The 22,598-nt window shown below is 41.7% G+C and overlaps 1 protein-coding gene and 1 long non-coding RNA gene across 3 annotated transcripts in view; one reads left to right on the top strand and one right to left on the bottom strand.

The window, feature by feature from the left end:
* Positions 1-2,147, top strand: part of LOC108498861 — an 8,513-nt gene extending 6,366 nt beyond the window's left edge. The window contains exons 3-4 of the long non-coding RNA XR_001875331.1: positions 585-687; positions 1,943-2,147. This is a non-coding gene — a long non-coding RNA (uncharacterized LOC108498861). The remainder of the gene's footprint in view (positions 1-584; positions 688-1,942) is intronic.
* Positions 2,148-7,926: 5,779 nt separating this feature from the next.
* Positions 7,927-21,884, bottom strand: E2F6 (E2F transcription factor 6). 2 transcript variants are annotated; one of them, XM_017818097.1, is made up of 7 exons: positions 21,744-21,884; positions 16,310-16,358; positions 14,528-14,744; positions 14,080-14,238; positions 12,942-13,056; positions 11,517-11,664; positions 7,927-10,788 (listed from the first exon to the last, which is right to left on the bottom strand). In XM_017818097.1, the coding sequence occupies exons 1-7, from the start codon at positions 21,798-21,800 to the stop codon at positions 10,742-10,744; spliced, it is 792 nt and encodes a 263-aa protein (XP_017673586.1). In that variant the 5' UTR covers positions 21,801-21,884; the 3' UTR covers positions 7,927-10,741. The 2 variants fall into 2 exon arrangements, with proteins under 2 accessions (XP_017673586.1, XP_017673585.1); XM_017818096.1 differs by having other exon boundaries at positions 21,735-21,883.
* Positions 21,885-22,598: the final 714 nt, after the last annotated feature.

Below are 22,598 nucleotides of genomic sequence, written 5' to 3'. Positions count from 1 at the left end.
AAGGGAAGGGAAGGGAAGGGAAGGGAAGGGAAGGGAAGGGAATTTTCTTCCTGTTTGGAAAAGATATGGCTTTCCTATTTCTCCTTTTGTCCAACAAGGACAGTCTTGTTTAACTACTGTTATTGCTAGGCTTGACTCTCAAATAGTAAATGGGATAACTGTGTTAAGAGGCTTGCGTAGAGATGATCTCAGTTTTGCTCCAATCCAAATAAAATACTTCATCTAGGCTTTGGTGATGGGTGATGATGTTAGAATGAAACACTACATGGAAAAGCAGAATTAAGGTATTAGAAGTGGTAATTGCAACAAAATTGGAAGAAAAGTTGGAAGATTTTAATAAATTTGGTATCAGATAAGCATCATAATTTTGAAATTACTAAAACTTAATTTTATAACAAGGGATTTTCAAATGAATCACTATTGCCAGGATAATGCCATGTGATTGAAAATAGTAAGATACATCTGTATCTTAAAATGAGACAAATATGACAGTTCATAGACTTATCTTCAGTAAATAATTTGATATGATAAAGATGGAGTTAGTAGGAATTATTAAGTGAACTTTTAATGTACATTCTTTGTAGGAAATCCAGCTATAAAACGTTCTGATGGGTAACATGCTATTCCTAAACTACAAAGAACTGACTACATGTAGGACAGCATTGACTTATGGGGTGAAATAAGGAGGTAGGTATTAGTCGAATCCTTGAAGATTTCAATTGGTAAGAAATACAAGGACCAGTCCTGGTCCATCTTGTTTAACTTTTGAAATAGGAATCTTTTTATTTACCAGCATGAAGTCCAGGCGTGTGCTGCTTATGCTGGCTGTTTGCAGAGAGTCAGAAGACAATAGCAGTAGAGTTAAGGGTTGGGATATTGCTTGGAAGATCTGGATCATCTCAATGATGGAAATGATAGAAATAGGATAGAATCCAAAGGTACAGTCTATAGAGGGATGTGCACTTGGGCACTAGTAAGAAATTCTAATGTAATGTGGGAACTTACCATTTGGAAATAGATGAGGAGAAGTACTTCAGGCTTCTGTTAGCTGATAAAAATGTGGAATTAAAAAGCATAAATGGTATTGTAAAATTTAACAAAGATAGTCAAGTAAGATAGGGCAGGGCAAGGTCAAGTGCTGGGACATAAATAGATCCATTCATCTGTATTAAAGGAGAGGAACTAAAATGGGAATTTGGCAGAGATAAAGGAACAAAGCAGCCTGTTTTATGTGAGGTGGCTTGAATAACTCAGTTTTCTGGATTGGCAGATGGGTGACTGAGGATATGGTAATGTCTGTAGCTACACTGAAGATGGCAACATCAAGGAGTCTGAGAGCTCTGTACATTATAGAATAATGCTGGCAGAAGAGCATATGCAAGTAAACTGGCCACAAATAAGCTTATATGGGAAATAAGACTGTTTCTAGCTATTCACAACAGGGTTTTGGTACAACCTTCATCCAAGTAAAGGCAGAAAGAAAAGAACTACCTGCAGTGTGATCAGTGCACTTTGAAAGGGCTGTATGATGTGGTGTCTGGCACTGCAGAGACGGGAGTTGGGAGCTCTCAATGTCGTTTTCAATTCTTTGTGTGGCTGCAGGCACAAGGGTTTGTATGAAGTGTAGTGCAGCCTGGATGAAGGTGAAACCAAACTATTTCATGATCAGTTAAACACTGCGGAAGTTGCATTTTTGTTCAAAAGCCACAGTGAATGTAATAAAAACCAGCACAGTTTAGACATAATCAAACCGGCTTTTTCTCCTTGCTGGAAGAAAATAACCTGAAGGTTATTCTTTTGCATGAAACATTAAATGTTCTGTTTAATCTGATGTAGAATATTTGCTATGGATGCTTGAAAGAATGTCATAGCATGGATATACTTAGGATAAGGAAGTCCTACTTTTGTCCAAGGAAATTTGAAGCAGAATTCTACTTCTTAGAAAGCTGTCAAAGGACTGGGTATGCCTGAAGCAGAAGAAAGGGGAAATTCTTCCTCACATTGAAGCTGTTGACCTGCACAAAGTCACCAAGTTTGTTGGGTCAGAGAGGGAGAGCATGAGAATCATGGCTTTCTACTCTGGGAACCAGTGTGCTCCCTTGGGAGGTATGTCCCCATCCCTTACTGTCTGGACAAAATCTAAGTGGTAACAGGAAGAAGTGAGCATAGCCTGCCTCAACCAGCCTCTGCTGAGGGGTCTCTGCTACCTAAGTAAATGCTCTGATCATTGAGCTGTTGCGTAATTGGGGACTTTCCTCCAACACAGTTTATCCCCTCCTTTGTTTTTTTTCCAGCCAAAACTATTCAGCAAATTTGAAGCAAATAGTTTAGACATGACTGAAACCACATTTTCCGGGGAATTAACTATTAAAATAAATAAATAAATCATCCAGCTCTAACTATTACCACTTCTAAAATCTATGTGATTCTTTTCCATGTAAATTAAAATCTTTTTTTTTAAAACATAACAGTTTGACCCATCTACCCAGACAGGGTAGTAAATTAGGCTCATTACTTCTGCTGTTCTGGAGTGCACAGTCTCTGTTACAGTACTTACAACTAAAGCTTATTTCTTCAGTTTACCAATCTTTTCCTCTCTTTGCAGCCTCTATCATCCCATCAATTCCAACAGTTGGTCCCTGTAGGAGAGGGGACTCTTCACTATTACATTTTCATCCTTTTCTAGTCAACTAATTTAAAACTAATAAAGTACTTTTTTCACTGGGCCTACTGCTAACTTGTTGATAGTTTAAATTATGCCATACTACTAGATACAAGTTAAACCATTGGAAACAAACAAACAAAAAAAGGGTATCTCTAGATGTACTTGAGAATGGTAGGAAATGTTGCAGTAAAACAGAATTCCAGCTCTGAACCAAGTGCTGGACTTGATGTTGCCTGTAGAGTAGCAGCTTGAAGAGAGATTTCACTACAGAAAAGAACAAAATTTGGTTTTTTTTTAGAATTTTCCAAGCAGTTGTGCAAGACTCCCCCATGACCTGTGTCGCAGGCAGATGTGTAGCCCACAGAGTCAGTCAGGTGGTACGACCACAGCCCAGACCCCTGATCTTACAAGGCCTGGAAGCCCTTGACCTTGAGCTGCCAAAAAGACTCAGGTAGATCATGTCAGATATGCTGGAAAGAAAGCAGCAGCTAGGGATTTGGGGACAAGCTGTTTGCTTTCCACCAAATTGGAATTTGATGGTAGAAAACTGTTTAGCCAGAACAAGGTGGGTTGGAACTAGATTATTGTCAAGGTCCTTTCTAACCTAAACCACTCTGTGAATCCATGATTCTGTGATTTTTGATCAGCTCACTTGGGCCTTGTGGGACTCCAGCATTGCATCTCACCTTTCCATCTGGTAGTTTCCAAATACTCTCCCTAGGCCATGGTGAGCAACTCTCTGATATATTTGTTGCAGCATTTTCAATTCCTGTTTGATTCCGTGTGTGATTTGCAGCTGGCTGGAAAAGTGAAGTGGTGGTTTGGCGCTTCAGAAGCCAGTGGAAGGATGGTTGTAGACATCCCTCTAGTGGCCCTGCAGCCTCTGGGAAGCCGGGAGCAGCTCCGGCATCCCCGGGCTTAGCATGCATGCAGATGCTGGCAAATGGATGCTCTCCTCTGTGGAGTTGGATCCTCTGCAGAGCTGGGGAACTGTAATGGCAGATAATATTTCCCTTTTTCCCTTTCACTAAAATTGTCCTTGAAACTCAGCACCAGTTCAGGCTGTTTAGAATGTTTATTTCATGCAGGCCACAATGCTGGAAGGAAGTATCCATTTCACTGGCCACTGTAAAAAACAGGTGTACTGGGAGATGATATGAGGGAAGGGTTAATACTGTCTCTACGCTTTTTTAAATGTCAGTTTATTTAACCTAGAGAGAGAGCAATTTTGTCATCATTGAAAAAACAGGCAAGTTATACTTGAAGATTAATCAAATGTTTCAGATTTTCTTGTCTCTTTTATACAAGACTGATAGGATACCAAGGGGGGAAAAAGCAAAAAAATAAAGTATATGTAAAATAAACATAAGGAACATTTATTTGTACATTTGTAGACTTTGGCTTCTCAACTGAAACTGTCAATAAAATGCTAATTTTGTTTATGTGTTTGGAACATTGAATGTATTTTGCTGTTTAATTTGTTAAAGGACATGCAGTAAAAACAAGAGTCCTGGGACAGCATCTTTAGAGATAGGCAAGAGTTCTCTGGTGCTGTCTTCAGAAAGGCTGCTGTTCCAGGACACCTGTGAGGTCCTGGCACCCACTGTGATTGCTTCATGAAACACAGCAAGAAGTCCAGAAATTGCCCTTGTTGGTGCTGGACAAGCATCCTATGGAGGGTCCTGGGGAAGCTGGCACACTCTTAGGAGTCACTGCAGAGCAGAACTGATAGGAGTTTGCAAAGGAGATCAAGACAGTCACCTCCTTTTTGCAAATGTGAACAGAAGAGAGGAGTGATTTGTCCAGAGGCAGCAAGTTGCCTGATAGCAGTGTGATGTGGTGGTGAAACGATATACGGGTTTATATGTAAGTAAAACTGTCCTTAAAAGGACAGTTTTTTAACTCTCCTTAAAAGCCCACACTGAGATTTCTCTGTATGGAAACAGAAACTACAAATCTCATCCTTCTGATAATGGTAGCTCTATATCTCAGTAACTCATCTGTACTACCAATATTACCATTGTGAATCCATTATTACTTTTAAACTGTGAATTACCTATACAAAATATCAAAGTGTAACAATTCAGCTCCAAGTGTAATTTATTCAGTTTTAACTCATGCCCATTTCAAAGCCCTCATTTGCTGTCAATAAAGCACATGGCTGAATGACTATTTCTAGTTAAACCTTGATTGTTTTAAACTGATTGGAAGCAATCAACTGAATGAACAGACACCATCCTGATCACGTTTTGATTTCAAAGGTGGTAAAAAACTTTTTAAGTAGCAGTGGGGGAATTTTTTTTGCCTTTAGAGCTGTTTCATTTACTCTCTAAATCATAAATGCTGTTTTGCAGACTTCACTCCTTACCCCCCAAAAATAGCTCCCATGGGTCAATTTAAGTGATGGACCATTGGCATAAAGCCAGCAGAGAGAAGATAAATGCCTGAGAAGTTTTCAGACAACATCTATGTAAACAATTACTGTTGTCTTGTTTTCATTTCCAGGCAACTGATCCTCAGAGACACATACATAGCATACAGACAATATCTGGACAGCCTTCCAACCTTTTCTCTCCAAGCAGTCTATATTTTCTCCATGTATAAATGAACAGTATTTTTCATATCAGGAATAAAATATATGTTTATTTGGAAGATACTGGTTTTAAAGACTCCATGAGTGATCATCTAATGTCACATTTAATTCCTTTTTGAAAAGACTCCCGAGCTTCAATCTGCAGTAAAATTTTAATACAGTCTAGGGTCTTGCAGACTGGGAGAAAACACATAATTAACCAATAAATACACACTAATCCACATTTGCTTTTTGTGCTGCTCAGTGGTCCAGGGCTTTCAATGTTTTTGATACGTTCCAAACAAATCTGATCTGTGCATGGGGACTGCCAGTCTGTGTGTCAGCTTGGGCAATTTGAAAGACTGACATTTGTATTTATCCCTTTATTCAGTTCTCCAAGATAAATCTGCAATTAAGACTTCTTTGATCTCACAAGAAAGGCAATGCTAATGTTTTTGCTTTTATTTTGCTTTCTTTTAATCTCTCATCACAGGAAGAATTGATCCTGCAGTTTTTGAGGCAAATGTCTGTATTTCTCTCACGAATATTCTGCCAGGACAAGATAGTTTTGTGTAATTTCAGCTGTGTTTGTTTTCTCTTCAGCCACATAAGGATAGAAATCATTACCTCTGATAGCGTCTTGCCAGCCTGAGGGTCACACACACATTGTTGGGGGGACTTTTTTTGTGAGAAATTGTTTCTTACACAAAACTAAAGTTATAGAGGCATTGTAAAAAGGTTCTTTGACGATTTGTGGGGAGCAGCATTATCAAGTAAATCACAGTTCTCTGTTCCAAACTATGAATTCTGTGCAACCTCCTTTAGTGCATGGGATGGAGGCAGTGTGTGGATATTGTCCTGTTTTTGTAGGTATTTTAGGGATCATGAATCGATCACAACAAACTTCTGGGAAGCTTGGTTTGATCCTTGAGTGCCCAGCTACCAGCAGAGTGTCTGGTGTCACTCAGAGCACTTTTATAGCTGTGCTATAAAAGGAAGAAATGGTTTGAAGGTTCACAATTGTCACCATAGGGAAATGGGAGTGAGTTCATTCAGCCGTTGGTTCATTCATTTATTCTACAAGCAACTTATTTTCTGGACACTCTGGAACAAGAGCAGAGGCAGAGTACAACCTAGCAGATGAGAACATCAGAAGACAGTTTCATCATAGTTTGGAAGGATGGATCTTACCAATATTAGCATGAGAGATACTGATCATGTGTCCTTTTCTAAGTGGCATTAATGCCTTCCCTCATTCCAAATGCCACGTTAAAATTCTACCACTTGTAATATTTAGTAGAATCCTCTTTAAAACTTTATTGTCCAAATAAATTCTGAAATGTTTTCACTGGACTTTGAACTTTTCTTCAGACAGATAGCTGTCAGTTTTAATGTTGAGGTTACAGTTTGTGCACACAAATGTCATGCTAGGTTTAGGAGCTAGCAAGCCTCTTAAGAATTTGTGTGTCTTGTAATTAGAAAATATATAAAATCAGCCTTTCCATTTCCAGAAACTTTATATCTGATCTGACACCTTCCTAATTTGCAAGAATTTTATCAACTCTTGTTTGTTAGACAGCACTAGTTCCTGGGAACAGACAGTATTTCTGATAATCCCAAGATGACCTGAGCCCAGGTGCTGTTCATCAAGGCTGAGGCCTAACCAGCATTTCTCAGATCATATTGCAGCCTGGGCAGGGAGGGAGGATACACCGCCACAGAGGCCTCATAAAAGTCAGTTAATGATGTGGTGAGCTTCAATCTTGAGTTTGCTGTTACAACTTCTAGGATTGTCTCCTATAACCCCATCCCTTAATCTAGAGGTGATTGCAAATACCATCTCATTCATGGGTCACACAGTGAGAAGCTGTTGTCAGCCCATGTTCCCATGATGGGTGCCCAGGGAGCAGCTCCAGGTCCTTGGATTGCCCACTGTCGGGGGGAAAGGAACCATGTACACCATACACAGAGAGCACCAGGCTTCCATTTTTCTCCAAATATCCTTAAGATTTCCTTCAGAATATATATCATATATGTTTTCTTATAAACTTATAAACGAGTATCCCAATTCTTCAGTTAACATCTGTGTGAGAAGCCTCATGTAGATTTTTATAAACTACACAACGTCTCACAACACGCTTCTCACAAATTACCATTGACAGATCAGAAGTGGAACCAAAAATAGCAGATTCTTATTAAGCAGTTACTGATGTCCCAGCATGGTGCCAGAGCCCTCCAGGATCATGGAACACAATGGTTTAAGGCTTGCAGTCAGCCCCAGCACATGAGGAGCCAGCAGGCAAACTTTGCCACTGACAATGACAATAGCTAAAGTGACTTTCGAAATCAGTGTAATTCAATTATGCTTATTAATGAGGCTCTTCACACACAACAAAAAGATTATTTGAAAGGAAGAAATTTGCTGGCTTTTAAGACCTTTCCAACCACTAATAATTTGAAGGACTCTTCTCTCTTCTTTACTAATCACACTATTTAAAACTGCAGTTTATATCTGAAAACTGACGAGTGATTTCCCACATCAAATGCAGGCTGACCTGGCAACTTGCAGCATTTGTTTCAGTTACAGAGTCAGCAAATCCAGGCATTTTATAATTACGGATCTTGGCTGTTGCTGATTAATGCATTTAGATACTCAGCTGTTCTTATTGAAGGGAACACAAAAACAGTATTGGAGCTTTTTAATTTTATTATAGGGTCCTCAATTACCCAAGGGAGCTGCTTACACACACAAATATATTGAAAATGGACAGATATGGGCTCAACAAAAATAACCTTAATACCCTCTCAGAAAAAAAAAATCAACCGTTATTACACAAATTCAGAGTAAGATCCTATCACATTTGCAAGTGAACTCGTATTTAAGTTCAGCATCACTCAGGAATTTTTCCTCTAGTCCAAGTCAAATCTTTTCAGTTAGTTAGTGCACTGAGCTTACACAGTACATTGTTTTCCAGTGTTGCAAGTGGATAATATTGTACATAACCAAATAGTAACGACAGTGTTTTAATCTTCAGAAGTCCATTCGTTTCACTAGAGGTGCACTATTAGAACAGATGTATTTAATAATTATAGTGTAATTGTCATACTACAGCTTCTCCTATTTCACTGTGACAATTGTGTAGTTAAAAATGAATTCTACAGCTAGAAAACCTGTACATATGAGGAAGGAAAAACAGCCACTAGAGATTTGTTCAAAATGAAAAATCCTAATGTTTCATTTAAATAATGTTCTGCTTTTGAAGACAGATTTCCTTAACATTTGTAAGATGGTTATTTTGTAAAAATATACTTCCTTACTCCACAGATAAGACAAAGAGTAATGGGTAAGAGAGTAGGTTTAGCCTAAATATTAGGAATATTTATGCCCAGATAAGTTGTGGATGCCCCATGCCTGGAAGTGTTCAAGGCCAGGCTGGATGGGGCTTTGAACAAGGACGAGAGGACATAGCCTTAAGCTGTGCCAGGGGAGGTTCAGGTTGGCCATCTGAAGAATTTCCTCACTGAAAGGTTTTTAAGTATTGGAACAGACTGACCAGGGAGCCGGTGGATTTACCATCCCTGGAGGCGTTCAAGGAACGACTGGACATGACACTTAGTGCCATGGCCTAGTTAACATGACAGTTAAGGCTGGACTCAATGGTCTTGGAGGTCAATTCCAACTTAAGCGATCATTCTGTGATCTAGTGGAAAGTGGCCCTGCCCACAGCAGGGGGGTTGGAACTAGATGATCTTTAAGGTCCTTCCAACCCAAACCATTCTAGGATTTTACGAACATGTAATAAAATCCCACCGTAACACAGAGCATTCAGTATTAGTTGTTAGTGTTGTTTTGTTTTATGGCAAACAGTGTCCTGAGTTGTTGAACCAGTGTAGGGGAATCAACACTTCTCTTCAGAACAGACCTCTGTCCCCACCAAAGCACAACAGCAATGTAAAAAATCAAACAGAGAGTTTGCCATCTGGAAAGAAGCCAGCCACTGAAGGACAATCTTTCTGTGCAAAAAGATGCTCTTACTGTCACTTCCAGCTTCACTGTAGGAGCACATTCCCCATTTTTACTGTGATATATGTATTAACTCCGTGCTTGTATTTATTATTGTAACAACTCAGCCTGTAGTTTGCATTTTACAGAGACAGAAAAATAGTATCCAATACTGAAGTCCTGCATTCCAGAGCTGGAAGTTGGTAGCCCATATGTAAGAAGTCAAGAATACTTTCTATCACAAGCTTGCACTTGGTTTTTTTCCCAGTTGTGAGTAGATGCATAGTTGTTGATGCTGTGAGATCAGGAGAACAAGGACTTGGACTTCCAATTTAAACACAAACCAGCCAACACACCCCCTTAAAGTCCCGAAACCTATGGTGTCACTTTTCCCTACTGCAGTGAAGTGAGCCCAAGCATGGCATTTGTATAGTGACAGTTCATTAGAAAACCCAGTATCAAAACTCCACAGTTTCATTTTATGGATACTAAAGCTGGATGAATACAGATACAGTCCATAAGTATTTTATGTATTTTTGCAAGCTGAGCCACAAAGACGTCATGATACTCAGCCAAAGCTCTGCCATATGGAAACTCTGGAAACAGGAATGGACCAACTTAAGTAGTTATTGACCACAACATTTCTCCTGAAAATTGCTACGGGATTGTGGCATCACAAGATGCAGATCTGTTAACTGCCAGCACCATGTAAAACAGATTTTAAATTTTCACATAATTTAAAATGTTTGCAGTTACACAGTGAATTCCAACAAAGGCAACCCAACGTATTTTATTAGACTATTTCATATTTTTGTAAGCTTATTTTATTTCTTTGCTGTACAAAGGCAGAAATGCAAACTATCTCAATAAATCTACATCAGTAACTACCTAGACATAATACAGGTATGTACACAAAGCCCAATTATTTCACTTCAGTGTTGATACCATAGTTCATGCAGAGCTGGATGCAAACAATGCAAACAGCACCTACACAGTGTAAGGCATAACTCTCAGGATATTTACACCTTGTTCCTTATAGCAAAAGCTTCCTATACACCACTTCTTTGCTAAACTTGTAATTGACAATCCTGCTTAGCAGTGCAGAACTCAGAACTGAAAGTGCATTCCTTCATTTTATACATTCTCACACAGATTGTAGACTGTTCCAGGAATAGTTTTCCAACCTTCAATTTTAGAAGCAATTAATTACCTATGTTTTTTGTCAATTAAAATTATAAGGTAAAATACCTTATAATTTTCCCAAAGCTCTGTAGATCCCATGCAATTATGAAAACAAGGCTCCTAAAAGCAATTCCGGGAACTGTCGTGTCTTTTGACTTGGTAAGATAAGTAATCCTATGAAAGCACTGAATCAATCCACTGCTGGTTTTTTTAAAACACTTTGGAACGTTTCAGGTTATGAAGTTTGCAGATCCAAGCAGCTTTGGAAAAGTTCTATAACACAGGTATTTACATTCTGTATTGGATTTTTATGTTGTAATTAATCTGGCATCTCAGAAAAGTTTTTTTCTTCCCTCGGAGATCTCACTTTGAAAGGAAATTCAAAAAGAAATATGATTACTGTCACTGAAGAAAATACAATTCTGACTTACTTTACAAGCAAAATAAAGTAAAAAAATGCCTAAGATTAAAAAGTCAACTCTTCCCCTCAAATATAAAGCAGCAGTGCTAAAAATAATTTTTCTTTTGTGTTCTGAGCTACTGCAATTCCTTCCACATTTATTTTTATGCCGCAACATCCTGAAGCACTGGGGCTCCTGAGAGACTATATTCCATCCAATCTTGTTTTAGGAGAACAAAATACTACATCCCCTCTTCTTAGTCTTCCCTCCCTTAGACAGGGCAGGAATGAGCAACAGCAGCGCACTCATTTGAAACCACATCCTAACTGTCATGTAACAATCTCAGCTGAGCTGGACTCTGTAGTGCAGCAGCTGAGAACTGACACACATTGTTCCATCCACAGAGTGCAACTCTGACAGGAAACCAGTAACGAGTGAAGGAAGGAAAAGGTCAGGGAACAAGAGTGCCTTGCTGTACGTGCACGTGCCTGACTCTCTGACCTCCTGCTGCTGTGAAGTAACACAACAACGGAGACTTCTCTTCCAGGCGTTTCCTATACTCCCACACATCTTGGCCCACAAACTATGCTCAGAAAATTATACTTGTACAACAGTAGAGTTTACAAATTCATCAGAATGGTACAACTATCTTAAAAAAAAAACACGTATAAAAATGTAAATGGAGGACATTACCTTCATCAGGAGGAACTGATGGTTCAGTTTCAGAAGTGACAGCATCCATATCTTCACAAGTTTTGGCACCTGGCTTCTCTTTTTCCACCTCACATAGATACACGTCAATGGGTCCTTTTGTGCTCTTCACATGTACTTCTATGTGATCCTATAAAACAGCAACTTGCATATAATTCAAAAATTCAAAGAACAAATCTTACACATGCTTTATCTGTTCTTGCACATATTTTAAAGCCAATAGATTAAGAACAGGAAAAATATAGGAATGATATAACTATTTAAAATTGTTTTACTACTTCCACATAAATAATGACTATTACATATATTTGTAGAACAGTTTTTAAGCACCACTAAGCTAATAAGTTTTCATTTCTGAAGAAAATGCACTTAAATACTTGTTTAGTCTTTCTACTAACCTTTAGATATATGACCAAGATTTACTGTATGTTTAGGAAGAGTAACAAAATTTCAAACTTGACAAATCAACGCCATGGATCCGAAAACAAATCAAGAGCACGCAGCTTTAACAACACAGCAAAGCAACTAACCCCTATCACTTCTACTACTTCCCTTCAGCAGACATCACATTGCAAGACACAGAGCAAATATAATTTTATGGACAACTGAGACAAGATTCTGTTCTCTCTAAAATACAGCTTTTTAAATTCTGTCTTTTTATTGCTTTAGGAAGTCTTTGGAATTTTATCTTTTTCATCTCCACTGGATGAGAGCCAGCTCCTTTTACCAGGGAAACCATTGGAGATCTATGCAGTGGAACTAAGTCTTCTTGTTCTACTGATTCATACCTCCTTTTCCTAAGATATCACCACCCTTTCTGTGCACGCAGCAAGGCAAATTTGATGACTGTGCAATTCAGAACATTATAAAAAATGCATATGCAAAAAGAAAGCTGAATTAAAGCTACATTTCTTAATCTTAAGCTCACTTCCAGGATTTCCCCTCTCAGAGCACTACTTTAAGCAGTGGGTTCTCAGTGTTTAGGCCCCAGTATGTAGATGCAGCATTGCTGGGTGCAGAGGGAAAAGGTCCAGCTCCTCTGTGTGACTGGAATGGAGCCTGAGTATTGCACCATGGGGTGAGGACAGGGCATGGCCCCCACCTCCATCAAAGATCCATCTAGACATGATCTACTAGAGTGACAAAATGTTTTCTTTTTTTCAACTATACTGCACATTTCATACTTTATTACAGTTGTTCCATTCTCTCTAGCAAGACCCAGGTACCTAAAGCCTAGACACTATTATTTAATGATTTAAGTAAAAATACTGTAACTTTCTCAGACTATTATCCCTACAGCATTGTTTAGTGGAACACAAGAACAATGAACTACCAATATTAGCATGACAAAGGAAACAGAAGTTAATTACTGACTGCTGCTGCAAAAAGTCAAATTTGAGAACTTACATCTTTAGGAACTGGTATTTCCAATTTGGTTTCCTCCGGAGCTTTGATTGCAATCACAATCTGTTCTTGAAATGTCTGAATGCTTCGGATATCTTGGTATGTAACATAAGCTAGTGTATACATTGGTCAAGGATTCTGTAAAGTAATTTGCTAATGAGCAGAAGCAAAGAGTGTGATGTCAAGATATGCTGAGGCAAAATACCAACTTAAGAAAAGTGGTCAACAATGGTGTTGAGGTTATTTTAGTATTAGCTTTGTAAAATGAAGCTAACAAGTTAGCTATTGAATTAGCTAACAAGTGGAAAACAGCTTTTCTTTATGTCTAGGAAGAAAAAATATACTCAATATTAAAAAACCCCAAACACATTTGACATTTTTCCCAGATGCTGTCATGAATCTACAAAGCAGAGGGAATAATGCACTTGAGAAACTACTTTCTGTTTTGTAATAGCATGAAAATAATTTCCTGGGAAACTACAGAACTATTTTCTTAACCAGAACAAGTAAGGTGTAAAGGAAATGGACACACTTCATTTGAGCATAGACTTTAACATTTTGGCAAACAAGGGAGCTAAGTAATATTTTACTGTTACCTAAAGCCAAAATTCAACATTTATGTCAAATTGTAAAAGAAATCTCTTTTCTGTTGCCAAAACCCATCTGTAAGTCAAAATTGCACTGGAACCTCTCTCAAGAGACAGAACAGTATTAGGACACAACCAACATACCATTACATCTTCTTGGCAACAGGCCACTGGGACTCCATTTTGAGTCCTCTTTGTCATCTTGCTAAGGAACTCAATCTCATGGTAGGTCAAGACCTACCCCTTAGAGAACTTTATAATGGAGAGAACAAGGTCATGGTCAGGGTACTAAGACCATTGCTGCACTTCGTTCTTCTGCAGGGGAAAGGTTACACAAGCAGCACACACCTGAGAACAGGCTGGACTCTACATGATACTGCAAAGCAAGGTATATGACTGGCAAACACAAATACAGAATAACCAAAAAGTTTCCTTTTTTAAAACTCATCAAGTATTACTGCATACCTGTGGTATGGGCCTATGCTTGTTACTCTGTATGTGAGTAGCTGGAACCGAAATCATGTGTTAAAGTAATGCAAGAGTTGAAAGGATATTTTGCATTTTCTTTGTCATCTGTTAGTTCAAATATCTGATGAGCACAATTGTTGATTAATTCATCCAGAGCTTCTTCCATGGCTGACAAGTCAGAAAGTTCATCTTTAAGGTTTTGCTGCTCTGGTGCTTTTCCAACAACTTGGTCAAGATTAGAACCTCTAAAAGAATATGTTTAGTATGTTTATCAATAAAAGCCTGTTAATACACATGTGTACTAACAGAAAGCAGTCAGAAACTCTGTCATCCTTTACTCTGCTGAAATACGCTCCCACGTGCTTTTGCTCTTGATACTTGTTGACATATTAAATAATTCACACAGCCTAAGGATACAAAATATTATCTACGAAAAGTAATTTAATGCTTAAAAATACTCTCAAAGTTATAAACATTACTCAATATTGTTCGGTTTTACTGTTTCAGAAATTAGAAGTTTCAAAGCCAACTCACATCCACTGGATAAGATTCTTAGATCTTTTCTGAATTAAATGGATTCCATCCAACACATTGGTGATGTCATACACTCTTCGTTTTCGTACTCCAAGTGTTGTTGCTACTTCATTTAAATCAAGAACACCGTCTGGAGCTTTTTTGAGAAGAGCCATAAATCTTCGTGTCAAAAGCACCAAGGACGCATCAAATCGTGGCCTTTTGACTTCCACAGTTTCTGTGAAGTTTTGACAGAATATTTAGGGTAAGCTACTACATAAGTATGAAGTGTTCCTTAAAAAAAAAGGGATAGTGATGAAGTAACAATGAAGATAAAAGTTTGGAAGCACTACAGTTTTTAATGCTGACATTGCAAAGGCATCATGTAAAGCCTATTAACTACATATACCTTTGTTTGTTTGCAGTGATTGTATCTACATAGCAAGCATGCACCCTCCTCATGCTTTCAACATTTATGACTTCACGCTGCTAGTATGGATATTAATAGTTGTGTAACTGTATGTTCCATAGGACTGATAGATCACTGAATGAATACCAATGAAATCCTGGGCTAACAATACACAGATAGTCAGGGGCACTGCCAGAGAAATGCAGCTCTATCTCTGCTCCATGACACCATTAAAATGTTTTTTCACACCCATTTAGCCCAGATTAACCAGCAGACCTCCCAAATAACAATCAGGCATGGTTCAGGAGTCAGCTTGGCTTCAGGACTGTTTCAGCCTAGAAACGACCAATCTGTTCTGGGGTAGGAGAAATTAATATGTGGACAAACTCTGTTTGCACTATTTGGCCTCAGGGCAAAAGAACTGGTCATTCCATTGTTTAATTTACTAATAGAATAAAGATCTACAGACACCCTAACAGCACAGGTTTAAGAGAGATCCCTGTGCTATGTGTATCCATTACCAACATATTTGCAGAAACAGCTGAAAAGTCACTGACAAACAGCTTATTTAACTTGAGAATGTTATTTGTGTATGCAAAAAGCACAAAAAAGCATCTATATTTGAGGCACAAAAAAGACATGATACACACACCCACTCATTTGATGCCAGAGGCAATGAAAGACTGTTAAATTCTGCTATTACCTGTCTTTTCTCCTGTAAAGCAAACTAGGTATTTCATACCTGTGAAAAATCTGTTCATCTTGAACTGTGTTGCTGAGCAATACTCCAGTCTAATGCTTTAAGAAAAGGTGACTGCACGTGTAAACAAACTTCCCTAGAAAATGCTCTACTTCAAACATCAGTATTTTTCCCAAGATGAATGAGACACGTACTTTTACTCATAAGGTATCACACCCATTCCATGGGTTCAAATCTGTGCACTCTTTAACATGAAGTGACAGGTCCAACTACTCGGTTTTGGACTGTGTTACTGTGAGATGTGTGAAAGAATTCAACTGGTGAGAAAACAACAAAAAAACCCCAACAAAAACCAAACACCCAGAAATTCACTCAAGCTTGTTTTTTACATTTATTAATACCAGTTGAAAACCAGCATTTGCCAGCATGATGTTTCAGTTTTCTATAACTCACTTTTCCCGAGCATTATTTTCTTTATAGCAGTGGGAAGATATATTTGCAACAAATTTTAAGAGCAAAACTATGAAGAAGTATTGCTTCACATCTGTTATTTCATTTAGTGTTCAGCATTTCTCCTCCTCTGCTGATATGAGATACATTACAATTTCTCATTTGTTTACAGCATGTACTCACATTGTAAAAAGCCATGAAATACTTAAAGAATAATCTTCCAACATGAAACACAGCAACTTACTTTTCACAAGCTGTGCATCTTTGTGCACATTCAGGTTGATCGCCGGTGGCTGGGGAAATAAAAAAGGAAAAATTAACTGTCATAAAATGCTATTTACAGGGGAAGCTTTTTCAGAAGAAATCCCCAAATCAACTTCAAATGCTACAGCCATCACAGTGCTGACAATTCAACAGGTATTAATGTGAAGGAGTGTCACCAGACAGAAGGGATACGTGCTCATTATTTCCTGACAGAATTTTCAGCCCTTAATCTCAGCATATCTCTCTCTGTTTTGGAAAGCAGGAAACACCACTGAAGGCCCTAGTGTTCAAGCAATGGTCACAATACAAAGAGATAACTGCATAATCTCTATAAATCCAAGCTTCATCTATTCCATGTAGCAGCTCATATACGGAAGATACACTGCTACTATACAGCACTACAGTTATATGTTACAAACACGACTGGCAGCAGAGCCTGCTCTGGGCGAGATACTAACGTAATGAACCTAAGCAGGTACTTCATTACACTCCTATCCCCAGTTTAAGAACAGAAGCATTTTCAAATTCAGACTCATTACAGTTGGAAGAGACCTAAGGTCACCTCTGGTCCAACCGCCAACTCCAAACAGGAACAGACATAAGATGAGAGCAGCTTATGCAAGGCTTAATTAACTGGGTCTTTAAAATTACAAGGGATGGAGGCTACATCTCCCTGAGCATCCCACTACACTGCTTCCCTGTCCTCACAGTGAAGAAGTTCCATTTTACATCAAGCTGCAACCTCTCTGGCTTCTTTTGTTTCAATTTGCGACTATTTTCTTTCAGCCTCTCCTCATGTACAACTGTGAAGTGGCTGGCCAGTTTCTTCAGTTCTTAAGATCCTTGCAAGTACAGCATGAAGCTGTGTCAGGGGTGGTTTAGTCAGATATTATGAAAAGGTTCTTCCCCCAGAGGGTGGTCAGGCACTGGAACAGGTTCACCAGGGAAGCAGCCATAGCCTGACAGAGTTCAAGAAGTTCTTGGACAACGCCCTCAGGCTTACGATGTGATTCTTGGGGTTGTCCTGTGCAAAGCGAACAGCTGGACTTGATCTTATGGGTTCCTTCCAACTCAGGATATTCTATGATTCTACTGAAGGGCTGCTGCAACAAGCTCCCTCAGGAGTTTATTAACAGCCTTCCTGTACTACTGGGCCTAATCAGGCACAGCATTCCAAGAGCAGCCTGATACATGCCAAGTAAGGAAGAAGAATCACCACCCTCTGGCTATTCTCCTGCTAATACAGCTTCCTATGCCTTAACGTTAGGGCACGGTGCAGGTGCACATTTAGCCCACTGGCCATCAAGACCCCCAGGTCCTTCCAGGGTGGTCCCCCAGCCTGTACTACTGCAGGGTACAGTGTAGGACTTCACACTTGAATTTTCAACTACCTTGGTCGAAGTTTATGAGGTGTCTGATGATGCCTTCCTTCAGCCCATAAATATCATGAGGGGGCATCTCACATCCTCTTCCTATGAACAGGACAGGTCCTAGGATAGACCCTTGAGAAACGTCACTTGTAACCTGCTTCTGAGTAACATATGAACTACTAACCGTTCTTCTTTGATCCTGATGATTCAGCCATGGATTTTTTTACTCATCTGGTAGTTTATCACATCTGCAACATCCCAACTCCAAGAGAAGAATGCTGCAGGACAGTTTCGAAAGTCCTGCTAAAGCTAATGTAGTTGACATCCAAGGCTTTGGATCTACAGATCTAGACATTTCATCAGCAACGGGGTAATCAGGCAGCCATGTTGGCTATTCAATCACCTTCTTCACGTGCCTGGCAATAGCTTCCCAGAGAACTTGCTCCATGGCTTTCAAAGGGACTGAAGAAAGGCTGACTTAAAGCTGTAGCTGACTTCTACAACCTCAAAAATCACAAGAGCAACCTCTCAATAACATCAGCCAGCTCTCTCAGAATGTATCTCAAGAGAGTCTTATGGACTTGGTTGGGATGGGTTTTCTCAAGAGATTCCTAACTTGCCACTTTTCCACTGCTGGTTGTTCTTTAAGACACAAAGCCTAGGAGGCATCAGTTCTGCAGAGCCACGCAAGAAGGCCAAGTATTGCAGCCTTACCTGTGTCTAGTCTTCCTAAATCACCTGCCCCATTTAGCAGCAGGTTCACCTATTTCCCCCTCCCACCCCTCCCCTCCCCTGCTGTACTGCTGGTGTACAACTGCAGTGTGAGCTGCAGGTTGAGCTCAGGGAGGTGGGAGCTCCAGGCACCAGGCAGTGAACTGCCACCCTTGCATAAGAAAGGGCCCGGGAACCTGTGGTCCTGCCAGGGGACTGGACACTTGGAGACCCGGCAGGGGCTGAGGACTCCAGACAGTGATTTATCCAGACAGTGAGGGTACAAAAGCCCAGGGTTTCCTCTGTTCAGGGGCCCTTGCTTGGAGGCACCAGCTCTAGCTGTTGTTTTGTTGTTGCACCAAGATTAAATTATATTAAGTATGCAGATGTGTGAGACACACTATGGGAAAGCTGATCTCTGTGAGTGCAGCTGTGAAGGAGCCTCAGTCCCAGCTCAGGTGGTGTGAGAGTGACTCCCAGAGTAGCTCCTGGATGGTCAGACAGGGAACATTGTGACCCTTGGCATTCCTTGCTACTTCAACATTACAACTTCGGCTTTCCAAGCTTCATACCTACATGTCCAGACAGTTTTTATCCTTCTTCTTTATGGTCTGTCTTTGCTTTCAACTCCTGTATATATTCTTTTTGCCCTCCCCACAGTGCAGATGTAGCCGTGCCCATCCCTTAACACATTTACTTGTCATGAGGATCAGGATAGAATGTCTCTGTCCTTACTGACCTCCACCTATTCAGCTCTTCCAACTTTGAAAGTTGCCTCCCCTAAAATCTCAACTACCTGTTGCCTGAATAAGTTTAAGTCCTGAAGCCTCGAAAAGACAGAATCCATGTTCTGTACTCTGTTACTAGCCTTTCTCACTACATTCAAGGTCTTGAACTCCACTGTTAAGTAAACTTCCCAGTCACACTCCCAACACCAGAGACTTTCACTGCTGGGACTGAAGCCTCTTCACAGTGGGTGGCTCCAGTGAACCAATGGGAGCCCCACTTGACTCCCTACACACCCCACTCACGCAGTCAGACCAGGTTTCCCTTAGCAAAGTCTCAGACGTCTCATTCCATAAAGCAATTTATTCACAGCGCAGTAACACAGAAACAGCCCAAGCTGTTGCCTCCAAGGAGGGATCCCCAACAAAAAAAACCTCTGAGCTTTTATACCCTGACAGCCTACCTGCACCCAGGTCTTGCTATTCCTCCTGAGTCCTCTGCTCCCGCCGTCCCTCCCAGTGTCCATCCACCTCACTGGCTCCACCTGTCTTTGTGCCCTTTTGTTATCCAAAGGCTGTGTTTGCTGTGTCTCTGTGTCCACTCACTTGGCCAACACCCCTCATCTTCTTGCCCTTTGTTATCCAAAGGGTTGGGCAGTTCATGGCCTCATGTCTCTCTTGGCTCCCACCCAAAGCTCAATTTGCAGCTTGGAAACCGAGCCACCTGAACCAGATGTATTCTTCAACATCCACTATTCCATGGTGGGTTGTAGTGGGTTGACCCTGGCTGGATGTCAGCCCCTCACCAAGGTTGCTTTATCACTCCCCTTCTCAGCTGGATGGGAAAGAGAGAATATAACAAAGGCTCACGAGTTAAGGACTGGGAGAGATCACTCCCCAAATACCATCACAAGCAAAACAGATTCAAACTGGGGATATTAACTGAAGCTATTGCTAACAAAGTCAGAGCAGGATAATGAGAGGTAAAATAAATCTTAAAACACCTTCCCATCAACCCTCTCTCCTTCCCACCAGCAGCTCAGGGAGATGGAGAATGGAGGTTATGGTCAGTTCATCCCAAGTTGTTTCTGCTGCTGTTTAGAGAGAGGACTCCTCCCCCTGCTCCAGCATGAGATCCCTCCCACAGGAGACAGTTCTCCATGAACTTCTCCAGTGAGTCCATCCCATGGGCAACAGTTCTCCATGAACTGCTGAGATATGGGTCACTCTTCCACGGGGCGCAGTCCTTCAGGCACAGCCTGCTCCAATGTGGGTCCCCCAAGTCCTGCAAAGAAATCTGCTTCAGCGTGGGCTCCTCTCTCCACAGGTCAGGTCCCTGCCAGGACCCTGCTCCAGCATAGGTTTCCCACAGGTTCACAGCCCTCTCTTTGGCATCCACATGCCAAAGAGAGGGTCTCCTCCACAGGCTGCAGGTGAATCTCTGCATCCCCATTGACCTCCATAGGCTGCAGGGGGCCATCCTGCTTCACCATGGGCTGCAGGGGAACCTCAGCTCTGTCACCTGCAGTACCTCCTCCTTCTCCTTCTCCACTGATCTTGGTGTCTGCAGAGTTGTTCCTCTCACATATTCTCATTCTGCTCTTCTCTGGCTGCAATTACATCTGTGCAAGAACTTACCTTTTTTGTTCTCAAATGTGTTAATTACAGAGGCATTACCACCATTTCTGATTGATCAGCCTTGGCCAGCAGCATGTCCCTCATGGAGCTGCCTGGCTCTATTGGACATGGAAGAAGCTTCTAGCAGCTTCTCAGAGAAGCCAACCCTGTAACCCCCCACACATCCCTGGCTCCCACTACTAAAACCTGGCCATACAAACCCAATACACACAGCCACTACAGCCAAGGCTGTTAATAATTACCACATTCTTGACTTCCCTGTTTACAAAAAGCCAATTCAGGAAAGCATCACCCCTGGTTGACTCATCTCAACACCTAGATAGAGAAGCTGTGCCCAACACCCTTTGTTTTTAGGACCATGATTTCCAACGATAAGAAATTTTCAATTACCAGCATAAAAACTCACGTAAACTCTTTCATGGCTGTGAGAAAATACTACCAAGTACCATTTAGCCCAACTGTCAAAAGTAATTAAAAGAAATATAACAAATTTTAAGAAGTCTCACAGAAGTAGGCCTGTTTTTTTGTTAGCTACCTCATAGCATTACTAAAAGTTGCGGTGGCAGCTGTATATAAGATTGCCTCGACACCATAGATGTTCAGAGAAGAACAGAATACAGTCGTAGTCCATTTTTCTCAAACTCAGCTACAAAATATTTAGCTCGATTAAGAGGCTGTAGGCAACACAAGTAAGAAAACCCATCCCTTTGCACTCTAGCCCCTTTCCCTAGCAGCCTGCTAGGGAAGCATCGAGGGAATGCCACAAGCGAGGGGAAGCATCGTGTGGCTCCTTTCGGGTACCACGCTGCCCGGGCCCGCCGCGCCTTTCCCGCTCAGGGGATGCAGGACGGGCTTTCGGCCGCCTCCTCACCAACTCCCGCGGCAGGAGCGCGGCTGCAGCGCCGTGTCCCGCCCTCTCCCCATCCCCAGGCAGCGCCTCCCTGTGCCGCCCGCCATGTACCTCACTCACACGCAGCGTGTCCGGCTGCAGCGGCCTCAGGCGTTCCCACTTATCGCGCCTAGCCATGTCCGCCTGGCCCCTCCTCCTCCTCGCCCCGGCCGGCCCCGAGGCGCCGGAGGAGGGAGGGCGCTCGGTCGCCCTCACGGGAAGGCTCCGAGCCCCAGCCGGGCGGGGGGCGCCGCGGGGCCGCTCCCGCGCTCAGCGCGGCCCGTCATGGCCGCCGCCTCCCGCCCCCCATTACCCATCGGCCCCCGCGGTGCGCGCGCTCGGCAGTGTCCGTCACCTTCCCGCCCTGCCCAGCTCGTCCCGGCTTTTCCCGCCCCCGTCGGGGCATCCCCCCAGTCCCGCCGAACGTCGGGAGGGAATGCGCTAAATCAATGCCTTTCCTCCCCCTCTCGTCACCGTCCCAGAGCGGCGGAGAAAAGGGTCTGCTCGCCCCCGCTTCCTCCTCGCCTGTGCCGGCAGCGGGAGCGCCCTGAGCCCTGCGGCAGCCAGTGTAGGCTAAGGGGGAGGATCACGGAATATGCTGATTTTGGAAGGGACTCACAAGGAGCATCGAGTCCAACTCCTGGCCCTGCATAGAACACTCCAGTAATCACACTGTGTGTCTGAGAGTATAATCCAAGCACCTCTTGAACTCTTGTCAGACTTGGTGCTGTGACCACTTCCAAGGGGAGCCTGTTCCAGTGCCCAGCCACCCTCTGGGTGAAGAACCGTTTTCTAATATCCAACCTAAACCTCCCCTGACACAAGTTCAGGCCATTCCCTTGGGTCCTGTCACTGGTCACCAGAGAGAAGGGATCAGTGTCTGCCCCTCCTCATCCCCTCACGAGGAAGCTGTAACTGCAACGAGGTCTCCCCTCA

Source organism: Lepidothrix coronata, unplaced genomic scaffold (assembly GCF_001604755.1).
Source record: "Lepidothrix coronata isolate B3197 unplaced genomic scaffold, Lepidothrix_coronata-1.0 Scaffold65, whole genome shotgun sequence".
NCBI lineage: Eukaryota > Metazoa > Chordata > Aves > Passeriformes > Pipridae > Lepidothrix > Lepidothrix coronata.
The sequence above is the reverse complement of the archived record's forward strand: the minus strand, read 5'-3'. Positions and strand labels throughout refer to the sequence as shown.

Bases quoted from the DNA above. Each gene is read 5' to 3' on its own strand.
- E2F6 (XM_017818096.1), bottom strand. From the start codon at position 21,800: ATGGCTAGGCGCGATAAGTGGGAACGCCTGAGGCCGCTGCAGCCGGAC. The intron at 14,745-16,309 runs GTAAGTTGCTGT...AAAACTTCACAG, and splicing joins AGATGCACAGCTTGTGAAAA to AAACTGTGGAAGTCAAAAGG. The intron at 10,789-11,516 runs GTAATGTCCTCC...TTCCTTTCAAAG, and splicing joins ATCAGTTCCTCCTGATGAAG to TGAGATCTCCGAGGGAAGAA.